Below are 13,202 nucleotides of genomic sequence, written 5' to 3' on the forward strand. Positions count from 1 at the left end.
GTCAACATTGGAGGTCATGAAGCTCTACCTTTTCCTTCTTTTCTGAGACTCCAAAATGTGATTTTCTTTTTTTTAATGTTTATTTATTTTTGAGAGAGAGACACAGAGTGTTAGTGGGGGAGGGGCAGAGAGAGAGGTGGACACAGAATCTGAAGTAGGCTCCACACTCTGAGCTGTCAGCACAGAGCCCAAGGCAGGGCTTGAACTCACAAGCTGTGAGATCATGACCTGAGCTGAAGTTGGACACTCAACCAACCAAGCCACCCAGGCACCCCCCCAAATGTGATTTTCAATGCCACTTAATCCTGAGGTTCACTAGCTCGGTGTCCCCCGAGATCTAAAAATTTACTGGAACGGGGCCACTGGATTTCCTAGAGGATACTCTTGACCTGGAAGGTCAGGTCATCTGGGTGTCCTGGGTCATCAGGTGCCCAGGAAGAGGTTTGGGGAGTTGAGACGGGTTGTGATGTTGGGACCCCAGCATTTGCAGAACGCTGGATTTTGAGATGCTAGGAAACTCGCCCCAGGAGACCTTTGGGATTTCATATCTCAGTTTGGTAAGCCCTGGGATTGTGGAGCTCTGAGATCCCAAGAATTGATTTTTAGGGGAACAATGTCATAGGGGAACTAGTTCCTGCATCTGGAAGTATAGGAATCAGGGAGTTCTGAAAGCCAAAGCTCATAGTTCAGGGATCTGGGAAGTTGGGGGAACAGGCATCTTGGCTCAGGGAGGTGCAGAGATCAGAGAGCTCCAGAGACATAGTGCAAGTATTTGAAGGTACAATGGGCTTTGGTGTGCAAAATCTCACTTGGGGTTTAGGCATCTGAGGCTTTGTAATGGGCATCAAGATTCTCCAAAGCTGTGGATTCTGTCTTTCTGGGCCTCCCCCTCACTGCGAGCAAGGCGACAGAGCCATAAGCCCTGGCCCCTTTGGTCTCAGACCCTGGAATACATCCAGCATGGTTAAGGATAAGCATGGTTAACCATAAGCATGGATAACCATAAGCATGGTTGAGGACCTAAGAACAACAGGTGCTTACTCTGTCATCCCTTCCATAGTGCTGGGGGTGGGGGGCTGGGGCTGTCCACACCCAGAAAGAAGGGCAGGCCTTGGCCAGCTTCTGGGTGGCAGCCAAGTAGGGGCGGGGCCCTGGGGGTGTAGGTATTTAAAGCCTCCCCGAGGTTGCTCCCCAGCTACTAGCTCACTGTCTGCCACCTCTTGGACACCCCTGCCACCATGTGGTTCTTGGTCCTGTGCCTGACAATGTCCCTGGGGCTGACCGGTGAGTATAGTGGATCTGGGAGAGGGAAAGGGGCCCTGACTCTCATGAAACCCTCACCCACCCCCTGCCTGCATAAGGCCTTCCCCTCTCACCAGGCAGTGCAGCCCATTTTTCCAGCCCTCAGTCCAGCCCCGACAGGGTACCAGGTGCCTCCTACCTCTCCATTCTCACCCCAAAACCTTCCTTAGCTCTCCACACTGCTCATTCCTCACAGTCCTTACTGCCACACTGGCCTCCTGCTTCCTCAGACAGTTACCAGACAGACACAGCCTGGGGCCATCTCTGTCTCTGTCTTTGGGGTTCCCCAATTCTTCCAAGGAGTGCCCCCTCCTCACCGGACCCTGGGATCCTAATCATCCCCTCCCTCCTCCTAGTTCTCTAGGGTTCAGTGCTGTGGTTCCTGACCCCCTGGGTGACCTTTGCCATCCAGCTGTTGGCTCTCTGCCCCATCCCTTAAATACTGAAACCTTCTCAGAATCTGAAAATCCCATCCTAGGCATAGAAGTATCTAAGCCTGAGGCACCTTAAGACCCCCCAAATTCTTCCCTTCTAATCAGTGACCCTCTCTTTTGGGGTCCTTAACACTGGTTCCTAGAACCCTTTCCTCCTCTCTGAGCCAACACCTCCACCAAGGCCACCTGTCCCCCAGGCCAAGACCTCCAAATCATTCCCAAACACCTGGCCTCCACATCACAAGTTGTTCCAGATGCTGCCTTGTCTCCTATCTGATCCATGGGATGGGTCTATCTCAGAAGAAAGTCTCCCCACCTGGGACCGGCCACCAACACAATTAAGGGACTGATGGAGAATTCCAGACCCTTCCCACACCCCTTGCCATGTCCCCAGCCCCCCAGTCTCCTCTTTTATGACCAAGGTCCCTTTGACCTCAGAGCACTGCTCCGTCTTTTAGCCCAGGACCTCCCAGACCCAGTGTCCCTTCCTACCTGCCCTGACCTAGCACCCCTTCCACAGGTACTATGCCCCAGATTCATCCCCAGGCCATGGGATACTGGGGCTGTGAGAAGAATTTCCAACCCTGGCAGACGCTTGTGTACAATTTCACCGATAACAGGTGTGGGGGCATCCTAGTGCACCCCCAGTGGGTGCTCACAGCTGCCCACTGCATAAACGAGTAAGTGGGGCAGAGGGTCTGGGGAGGGGGCAGGAATGAAAACCAAGCACTGTCCCGGGTTAACCTCAGGGGAGGCTGGGGGGCTCAGGGAAAGAAAGACATTAATGGTCTATGTCATGGAGAGTGGCAGGGACAACCCCAGGAAGGCACTCTATTGGTACCTGTGTCTCTCTGTCTCTCCTTGTCACAGTGCTCCTATGTCTCCCCCTCCAGTCTCTCTGTGTCTCTCTGTAACTGGCTTTGTTGTGTATCTGTGTGACTAAGATTCTTCTCTGTCTCCCTGTCTTTGGTCTCTGGGCCACTGTGTCTCTCCCTGTCTCTGTCCATCTCTGGGTCCCTCTACTGCATCCTTGTCACTGTATGTCTCACCCTCCATCTCTGTGTCTCCTGGTCTCTGCCTCACTCCCTCTCCCCCTTCACTGCTGAGCACCCCCCCCAGGATGGGACTGAGGGGGACCCCAGAGGAAAGGAAGGGATTGTCCTACCATGTCTCTGTGTGAGGGGGGTCTTCTCACGTGCCCAGCCCCTCCTTCCAGGATAGTGATCCACTCCAGGTGGATACAGGGAAAGGCTGGTTTCAGCTGGAGCCTAATGGGAACCCTAGAGGAAGGATGGGGGGGGGGGGCGGAGAGGAAGGAAGCAGAGGAGGAAAACGAAGAGGAAAAGGAGGGGGAGATGTAGGAGGAGGGGGGTGGAGAAAGAGGAGGAAGAGGAAGGAGTGGGAGGAGGGGAGAGGGAGGGAGGGGAACTCCATCCTTGGGCTTGGGACCAGGTCACCCTCTGCTGGGGACTCCACCCCACAGCCCCAGCTACACCTGAGCAGGTCCCAGGCCCCTCCCCCATCCCTCCCGTCCTCCCTCCCTGTTCTCTCTCTTGCTGCCTCTCCTCCCCAACCCCCCCCCCCCCCACCTTTTCTCTTCCTCTCCTGTCTCCTTTGTGCTCCTTCTGGCTCACTGTTCTCCCCTCTGCCTCATTCCTGCTTCTGTTTCAAGCTCTCTCTTTTTCACTGCTTCTCTTTGTCTCTGGATCTGCCCTTCATGCTGTTACAATCGTCTGTTTTCTCAAGGTCTCTATTTCTCCATGACTCTAAATCCTTCCTGCACGGCCTCTCTCCGTGTTTACTCCTCACTTCTCTCTCTCCGGGACCCTCCCCCATGCTCCCTGGCCCCATCTCCTCCCTCTCCTCTCTCCTCATTCCCTGGGACCCTCTCTCTCCCCCAGCTATTACCAGCTCTGGGTGGGTCGCCGCAACCTGTTTGAGAGGGAAGGCACAGCCCAATTATTCAACCGAGTTACAAGCTTCCCCCACCCTGGATTCAACCTGAGTCTCCTGGAGAACCACACCCACCTTCCGGGAGAGCACTACAGCCGTGACCTCACGCTGCTCCGCCTGGCAGAGCCCGTCCAGAAAAGAGAAACTGTGAGGATCCTGAACCTGCCCATCCAGGAACCCAAATTGCAGAGCATCTGCTACAGTTTTGGCTGGGGCGGCATCCAACCTGGTAAGCATACTCCAGGGCCAGACTGTGCAGCCTGGAGCCCAGACACTTGGGTGTAAGGAAGAGAGGGCTGGGGACCCGGACTCCACGGTCTGAGGTAGGAGGGGCTGAGGAGCCACCAGGAGTCTGGCCACAGCCCTTTTCCCTCCGGGTCCTAGTCACATACATAGGCGATGTCCAGTGTGTGGACCTCAGACTCCTGCCCAGTGATGAATGTGCCAAGGCCCACTCCCAGAAGGTGACAGATCACATGTTATGCGCCAGACCCTGGGAGGGCAACAGCGACAATTGTCTGGTGAGCGAGCCAGCCTGTACCCTTGGGGCCATCCATGGCTTGGCGGGGGGGGGGGGGGGTACCAGATTCAGAACTGGGGTGGGAGGGTTCACCTGGCATCTGTCCCACTGCGAGGCCCAGCTGTAGCCCCCCTCCCAGGGCCTCCTCGCCTGCCCTACCCTATTCCACACCCCATCCGGCACTACCCGCACCTCTGTCCACACCACAGTCCACCCCCTTCTCCGTGCAGCACATATCAGCTCAGCATCCATCACGTGCCCAACACCAACCTAGCCCCTGAAAAGCCCGCAGGGACCAGACAGAGAACAGCGCCCCTCCTAGAGCCCCACTGTGGCAGGGGGCACAGGCAGAAACAGTGAACCTGACCCAGAAGGCATAGTGCATGTCAGGAGGTGACCCAGTGGAGCTGGGGGAGACAGCAGGTGTGATGGGGGAGGAGAAGGCGTGCAGAAGGGGAGACAGGGAGGAAACACCTGCAGCAGGTGAGGGTGAGCCGTGCGGAACGTGGGGGAAGAGGAGGCCGGGGAGGCGGGCCTGGTGTGTGTGAGGGTGTCCGCGGGGCCAGTGTGGATGGAGCCCAGGGAGCAAGGGGAGGGGGGAAGGTGACGCCAGAGGGAAGAAAGGAGCCTCACCTGGCACCACGGGGAGGACGCAGCCGTTCCTCTGAGGGACCCAGGGGCCGTGGGCGATGTTGAGCAGAAGCAGGACAAGGCCTCACCTCACGGGTCCCTCGGGCATCTGTGTGGGGGTGAGACCACAGGGCTGAGGAGAGGCGGAGTGAGGACTGGGCTAGCCGGGGTGCAGGCAGGGAGGGAGAAGGGGTCCACTCCTGATACCTCTAAAGGGAGCCCTCAGGGTTTGCTGAGCGAGTGCGAGTGAGGAAAGGGGCCAGACGGGACTCAGGATGATCTGAGCTCTGGCCCCAGTCTCTCAGCTGAGCAGCTCCAAGGAGACATCTACACTCACGACACGCAGGTGGGAGCCCAGCCTCTCACCTCCTCAGGCCCCACTTGAGCCCAGCATTTTCCACCAAGAGCCCTGCTCTTCCTCTTCCACCCCCTGGGTCTGTGAGTCCCCCAGTCTCTGGGGCACACCCCTAACTTCCCCTCCCCCAACCCATCCCTCCCCAAGCCTGGCCCCTCCTGCTACCTGTCTCACCCAGTGTCCCTCCGTGTCCATTACCTAGTTCAACCTATGTTTGCCCTTGTTCTGACTGGACCCTCACCCCAGCCTTCTTCACCCGCCTCTGTCCCTCATTCTCCCCCTCTGTTCCATCCCTGTCCTGCCCCAGTGGGTCATTCTCATCTCAGAACTGACCATGCTCCTCCCACGGCTCTCCAGTGCCCTGTGGAGGTGTATCCTGTCAAAAAAAGCTGTTTCGGAGAAGTGACATCAGAGATGAGTCCTGGATGTAGAAGGTCCTGTAGATGGATTCTGCTCCTCCTCCCCACTGACCTGTCAGCTGGGACTATTATTCTCCTGGACCCTGCCTCCTGCACAGAAATTGGGCCCTGAAGTCCCATCCCCATTGACCAGGACTTGGGCCACTGTCACCTTTGTTGGAATCCCGCTGGCCCTCTGGCAATGGACTCTGGAGAGCACTGTGTCCTCTCCTGGGGCTGGGGGGTCGCTGTCTCGAGCTCTGTGAGCCCAGGTGTGAGAGCTGGGGCTCCACAGGCAGAACCCCGCCGCCACCGCTGACCTTTGTCATTCTCTCCCCCTTGTGCCGCAGGGGGACTCATGGACCCCACTGATCTGTGATGGTATGCTTCAAGGAATCACGTCCTGGGGCCACATCCCATGTCGCTGCCCCACTACGCCTGCTGTCTACACCAAAGTGATGCCCTACGTGCAGTGGATAAAGAGACCATATTGGCCAGCAGTTGAATGCTCCTGCCCTCCCCCTCCCCTTACTCAAATCAAATACACATGAAATTCTGGCATTCTCTGGCTTTTCCAGATGTGGAGGACCCACCCAGCCTGTGTCCCGAAGTGGAAGGGTGTGGGACACAGAACACCACAATGACCAGAGGCGCATATTCATTCAGGCTCCAAGATCTGAGAGAACTCGAGATAGAGATTGTAAGGTTAAAAACGACCTGAGAAGACCTGAGTGAATCGCCCTTGGGAAATGTGGTCTGTTCTTTAGTACGCACATAAGGATGTTTTGCTCAAAGGAAGCCAGCTGTATATAGCACAGTGCGTTCACTCCCTTCTTTGTCTTTGCTTCTGTCGTAAAGATTCTTATCAGAACATACGTATCTGCTAGACTGCTCTCCTACGCAAGATATGTACAATAGCTGAATCAGATGTACATTGTGGACATGCTTTGCTAAGTTTCTGTTAATCATTGCTGACCTGTTTTTCCTGAAAACGTATATAAGAAGATGTACAATAAACCTTGGTGCCTCGGGCTGTTGGCTCGGGGTCCCCTGTGCCTCGCTACACCGTCATCTCTTTTTCTCAGTTCCTTCGCCGCCCCAGGTCCACGGCCCTTTGAGGTTGACAGAAGGGGAAGACCGGTGGTTTTCCAATGGGGACAATTCCCACCCACTACCACCTCCAGGGGACATTAGGCAATGTCTGGAGACATCAGGTTCGGCAGAGACACCCTTAAGGCAGGGGTGGCCGTGTTCTTTGTGGGACATGTGCTAGACCATCCCCATGAGGCCCCGAGCAGAGTAGGAAGTACAAAGCAGACGCACGGACACCAAGGATGGAGTTTAAAAACACAGCCATGAGTGAAAATGCGTGAACACACCATGAGTTATGGAGCATAATAGCTTTACATAAATTACAACGTGTGCTCACAAATACTCATTCTGCAGAGCACAGTCAAGTCACGATGTCCAGTGAAAACACTAGCAGGGGTGCCTCTCAGGAGTGGGGAGTGGGAGTGGATTATGGGGACAAGAGGGAATGGTCGGTGGAGGGTGTGAGTCGGTGAAACGAATATGGACACAGTGGAGGGGCCGGTCACGGATGCTGAGTCAAAGGTCCGTGAAGCAAGGAATACAGTTTCCTCAGCCCCGCTGCCCATGAGGCCCCCAAAGAGAGGGGATCAAGAGGGAACTGAGGTAGCAGGAGTGCCAGTGCACAGCACTGGAGGCAGACCCCCTCAGACACCACTGGGGGGTTCATGTGCTGCAGGACGCTTGGGCTGTCGCCTAGGGACAGGACCCAGGCTCAGAGACACGGACTGGGGACAGAGCTGTTAGGGAGAGACCCCCCGCCCCCCCACGGGCACATGGGCGGCGACAGTGACTGAAAAGCCCACTCTGGGACGAAAGTGCCAGCCAGACATCAGGTGGCTGCTGCTGACCGAATCCTGGCCTGTGGTTGGCTGAGTTCCGTCTGTGGTTGGTGAGCCTGAGGTCTGGCTGGCGGGCTCTTGGTGCGCACCAAGGCCGTGAGGACCCAGCCTGATGCTGTAGGCTGCTGTGGATGGGCACACCCCTCCCCCACACCCCCACCCGGCTCGTCAGGGCCCTGGCAGCCTCCCCCTCATCTGCGCTCCCACCAGAGATGGCCCATCTCAATTCCATCCACAAGCAATTCCGCAGCAACCCATCCCCAGTCGCAACCCCTCTCCCCCTCTGACATCTTTCCCCAGCTGAGGAAAAGTGTTCCCTCTTCTTCTCAGGGCCCACCCCAGAGATGAAGCCCCGCCCCCAGCCCAAGGCGCACAGCCAAGAGGACCCAACCCACCGCGGGATGCAGTGGAGTCCTTCTCCCTGCAAGATGGCTCCCTTCCAGGGCTGTCTGCATAGTGTGCCATTAGAGATGGGGCTTTGGCCACCGTTGGCCTGGACTCCTGGAGGCGGGGTCAGAGCACAGCGGAGAGGAGTCAGGACTCAGGGTGGGGCCAGAGCTCAGGGGGCGGGGTCAAGACCAAGGAAGGTTCTGGAGGGTGAAGCCAGGACAAGGTCTCTTGTGAGGAACATTAGAGGTTGGCCTGAAATCATTATTACACTGTATGTTAACTAACCTGGATTTAAATGAAAAAAAAAAAAAGAAAGCTAGAAATTGGAACCCCTCTTCTGGACCCTTCTGACTCCACACTTCACCTCTCCCCAAGACACAACAGGTGCACACCTACCTGGGTGCACACATCATCTCACATTTGCAGTCTCCCCCTGGCCAAGACTGGTCCTCTCTTGCCCATGCAAGAGTTGTGGGAAGTCTCTGGGTCCGTCGAGTCCTCGGGTGGGTCTGAAGCCATTAGCTCGGGTCTGTCCACCCTCCCTCTCACTCCGTTCTTCCACTGTCTCCCAGGAGATGTCTGGGCAGGGAAGGGCGGCAGAAAGGGCATTTCCTCCTGACCCTCAGACTTCAGCCCTGAGACGCAGAGCCTAGAGACATTGAGACAGGAGTGGGAGACAGCAGGGAGACAGAAAGAAAGTGTCAGCGACAGTTCTGAACAGTGGCAGCAGAGGGAAGATGGCATGAGAGTGACAAAAAAAATCGGAGAAAGAGAAACACAGCGTGAGATTCAGAAACATGGAGATGCGGGGGTGGGGGGGGGCAGAGAGAGAGAGAGAGAGAAGGCAAGAGTGTCAGAGCTGGACCGAATCAGGTGATGGAGATACAGAGCTGGACAGGAGAGCTGATGAATGCTGTATCTGGAGGATACAGAGATAGAGGGACAGAGGAGGAAAGAGGTTACTGAGCCAGAAATACAGACTCAGAGACTCACAGATGGAGAGACAGAGACATCAGAGACCCAAAGGTTGACATGGGGCCAGAGAGGCAGGATGCAGAAACCACCCATCACTCACTCACTCGGCTAATCTGGGCTGGACTGGCCTCGAGTCTGCCACTGTTTCCAGAAGCTACACTGAGGCTTACAAGCTCCCCTTTGCAGGGCTCTCCTACCCTTATGGCTGGGGAACACGTGCCTTGGGGTCAGATACTGCTGTCTTACAGTCCACACCCTCCCAGCCCACCCACCTCCCAGACCCCAATCAGAGTGTTTAGAGCATGATCCAGGGATGATCACTTTGAGAGTGACTTCTGATCCAGAGCCCCAAGCTGCTTTCACCTCCAGCTAGCACCCCCTTCTTCATTTCTGCAGGTTTCTCTACCTCAGTTTCCTTTCAGTTAGGGTTATTCACTATTCTTTGTCAACACCTTGGGTCCTTTATATTCACCCATTCCTCTTTTTCTTTCATTTTCCTTTTCCTTTCCCTTTTTCTTTTTCCTTTCCTTTCCTTTCTGTTCCTTTCCTTCTCTTCCTTCCTTTCTTTTTTTCTTTATTTCTTATATTTTATTTTTAATTAAAAATTTTATTTTAGAGATAGAGTTCAAATGGGAGAAAAGACAGGAGAAGAGAGAGAGAGAAAGAGAGAGAGAGAATCTTAAGCAAGCTCCATACTCTGCACAGAGCTCTGAGGGCTCAGTCTCACCACTGGGAGCTCATGACCTGAGCCAAAATAAAGAATTGGAGGCTCAATTGACTGAGCCACCCAGGCACTTAAAAGATTTTATTTTTAAATAATCTACACACCCAACATGGGGCTCAAACTCACAACTCCAAGATCAAAACACCTGCTCTACTGACTGAGCCAGCCAGGTGCCCTTAATCTAATTATTTAAAGCTATAAATCTTCTGCTCCGCACAAGTTTTCAGGTCATATTTTTTATTGTTTAAAGTTTGTTTATTTATTTTGAGAGAGAGAGTGTGTGTATGTTTGCATGAGAGAGAGCTGGAGAGGGGCAGAGAGAGAGGGAACGAGAGAATCCCAAGCAGGTTCGTTGGCAGAGAGAGAGGGAACGAGAGAATCCCAAGCAGGTTCCTTGCTGTCAGTGCAGAGCCCGATGTGGGACTTGATCTCATGGAGAGATTATGACTTCCTGAGCTGAGATCAAGAGTTGGACTGAGACATCCAGATGCCCCTCATATGTCATATTTAATTTATCATCCAGTTTTAAGGTGTAAAAATTTTCCACTATGACTTTTTCATCCATTTTTGCCCATTATGATTTCATTTTTATCATGAATTACTCAGATGAGTGGTTGAGTTTTAACTTCTGTTTGTATTGGTATTATGTTGATGTGTATATTGAATTGAAATTTTCTTTCGTCTTGGTTGGAGAATGTGCTCTGTGTGATACCAAATCCTTTGCATGATAGTGATGTTGAAATCTCATACATCCATTTCTCCCTGTATACTCTTACTAATTTTTATAGTAAGTGTTATGAAGCTATTTTATTGGAAATACTCAAATTTTTAATTGTTGCATTTGTTATACAAATTTCTATGAAGAATTATTACTCTGTAGTGACCTGCTCTGATTAGTGATGGTTTTAGTATTAATGCCTAATATGACTGATATCAGTAAAGCTATACTATCATTCTTAGGGGTAATATTTCTTGGAAAATCTTTCCTGATCTTTTGCTTTCAATTTTTCTATGAGCTTTTGGTGCGTCTCTAATAAACAGCACAGAAAAACTTTTAAAATTTGTTTTTTAAAAATTTTTTTATTTATTTTTGAGAGAGAGAGAGAGAGAGAGAGAGAGCCCAAGCAGGGGAGGAACAGAGAGAAAGGGAGATACAGAATCTGAAGCAGGCTCCAGGCTCCCAGCCATTGGCACAGAGCCTGATGCAGGGCTCAAGCCCATGGACCGTGAGACCATGACCTGAGTCGAAGTTGGACACTCAACTGACTGAGCCCCCAGGTGCCCCAAGCTGTGGGTTATTTAGAAGCGTATTTCGAAAATCAAAACATGTGGGGATTTTCTGCATAATTATTTTTGTCCCGATTTCTGCTGTAATTACCTTGCGGGGTCAGACAACATACTCTGTATATTATAACTTTGAAACTTGAGAGTTGAGACTTGCTTCATAGCTCAGTATCTGGTCACTTTTTGTAAATGCTGTGTCAAGTTTTTTATGAAGGTATAATTTTTTTATTGACGTATATAGAGTGTAATATCCAGGTTTCAAGTGTATACAGTTCAATGAGTTTTGACAAATGCATGAACCCTGTAGCCCTCACTCCTGTCAAGTTCTAGAAAATTTCCATCACCTCAGAAAGTTCTCTCACATCATTTCCCACTGTTTCCACATCTACTTCTCCTTCTCATTCCATGGTTAGTTTCATCTGTGCGAGAATTTCATGTATAAAAGGAATCATACAGTGTGTGGTATTTTGTATCTGGCTTCTTTCACTCAGCATAATGATTGTGACAGGCACCTACGTTGTTGGGTATATCAATGGTTAATTTGTCTTTTATTAGTGAGTAGCATTCTATTGAACGAAGATGTCATAGCTTGTCTATTCACCCTTTCATGGACATTTGGGCTGTTTCCACTTTGGCTATTATGAGGAAAGCTTCTATGAGCATTCTTGGCAAGTCTTTTTTTTTTTTTTTTTCATTGCTCTTACATAAATACCTAGGGGTGGACCTGCTTGGTCATGCGGTGGACATACGCTCATCTTTCTCAGAAATTGTCAAACTGTTTTCCAAAGCAGTTTACCATTTACACCCCGTCATCAACGTATGAGAGTTACAGCCACTCTACACGTTAACCAACACTCGGTACTGCGATTCTTTTTAATTTTAGCCATTCTGGTAGATATGTGTGTTTTGGACGGATTGTGTATTCTTCAGATACTGGGTGCAATGTTCTATATGTAACAATTAAATAAAGTTTTTTTTTAAATGTTTATTTTTGAGAGGGGGGAGAGGGGCAGAGAGAAAGGGAGACACAGGATCCGAAGCAGGCTCCAGGCTCTGAGCTGTCAGCACAGAGCCCTACTCAGGGCTTGAACTCACGAACCATGAGATCATGACTTGAGCTGAAGTCTGATGCTTAACTAACTGAGCCACTCAGGTGCCCCTAAATAAAGTTTGTTAATCCTATTGTTCAGATCACCTGTGTCCTTATTCATTTTTATCTTGTTTGTTGTATTTGCTTCCTTCCTTCCTTCCTTCCATCCTTCCTTCCTTCTTTCCTTCTTCCCTCCCTCCCCCCTCTCTCTTTCTTTCTTTCCTTCTTTCTTTCTAAGGCTCCATGTCCAATGTAGGGCTTGAACTCACAACCCCGAGATCAAGAGTCACATGCTCTACCAACTGAGCCAGCCAGCCCCCATTCTATTATTTTCTAAGAGCCATCTTTATTTTTTTATTTTTACTTTTTTTAGAGAGAGAGCAAGAGAGAGAGCGAGTATATGAGCAGGGGAGAGGGGCAGAGGGGGAGGGAGGGAGGGAGGGAGAGAGAGAGAGAGAGAGAGAGAGAATCTTAAGCAGGCTTCACACTTAGTGTAGACCCCAGCATGGGGCTTGATGCAAGCCTTGGGATCCTGACCCAAGCTGAAACCAAGAGTCGGATGCTCAATTGATTGAGCCACTCAGGCACCCCTGAGAAACATCTTTAAGTCCTTTTTGATGAGTGGGGATGGTTTTTTTTCACTTTTAGTTATTTTACTCTTTATATATTTTGAGGAATATCTCCAGATGAAGATTCCCAAATAATATACTTATGAATATATTCTTGAATAGAAATTCTTAGTAGTATGTTCTTATTAATATAATTTATCAGGAAAGAGTATGATAACAATTCCTTGGGCCCTCAGTCTCCCCCCTCCCATCTCTGCCCTCAGTCTCCATATCTCTCCATGATTCTTCTCACCATCCCCTAGTTACAGCAGCAGGGTTCTGAGGCAGATACAAATGAAAACTTCTTAAAATGCACTTAGGAAGATAAAACCAAAAATAAGTCAACCATAGGTAAATAAACTAAGCAAGGAAAAAACCTCGTTAATTTGCCATTTGCTGACCTGACTTTTTTGAAATTGGGTAACATCCACAGAATCAGATTCTCTTAACCTCTCAAACATTATCTCCTTCTTTGGGAATCCAATGGCCCTCCAATAGCCCAAGGAGGGAAAGCTATTTGCTAGAATCCTTTTAATTGGAATGGAAGCGAGGAGGACAGTCCAAACAGAGCCTGTGTTTCTCTTAGACTTTATTTTTGGGCTTAAGAG

The 13,202-nt window shown here is 51.2% G+C and overlaps 1 protein-coding gene across 1 annotated transcript; it reads left to right on the forward strand.

Annotated features, from left to right (window-relative positions):
- The first annotated feature begins 1,089 nt into the window (after window positions 1-1,089).
- Window positions 1,090-6,643, forward strand: LOC125152739 (kallikrein-1-like). The gene is made up of 5 exons (XM_047835026.1): window positions 1,090-1,284; window positions 2,257-2,416; window positions 3,638-3,918; window positions 4,074-4,210; window positions 5,943-6,643. The coding sequence occupies exons 1-5, from the start codon at window positions 1,239-1,241 to the stop codon at window positions 6,141-6,143; spliced, it is 825 nt and encodes a 274-aa protein (XP_047690982.1). The 5' UTR covers window positions 1,090-1,238; the 3' UTR covers window positions 6,144-6,643.
- Window positions 6,644-13,202: the final 6,559 nt, after the last annotated feature.

Source organism: Prionailurus viverrinus, chromosome E2 (assembly GCF_022837055.1).
Source record: "Prionailurus viverrinus isolate Anna chromosome E2, UM_Priviv_1.0, whole genome shotgun sequence".
In the NCBI taxonomy this organism is placed as follows: domain Eukaryota; kingdom Metazoa; phylum Chordata; class Mammalia; order Carnivora; family Felidae; genus Prionailurus; species Prionailurus viverrinus.

What these genes read in the sequence shown, in the direction of transcription:
- LOC125152739 (XM_047835026.1), top strand. Translation starts at nt 1,239, where the DNA reads ATGTGGTTCTTGGTCCTGTGCCTGACAATGTCCCTGGGGCTGACCG. An exon ending in AATGTCCCTGGGGCTGACCG is followed by an intron (nt 1,285 to 2,256) that starts GTGAGTATAGTG and finishes CCCCTTCCACAG; the next exon opens with GTACTATGCCCCAGATTCAT. An exon ending in CTGGGGCGGCATCCAACCTG is followed by an intron (nt 3,919 to 4,073) that starts GTAAGCATACTC and finishes TCCGGGTCCTAG; the next exon opens with TCACATACATAGGCGATGTC.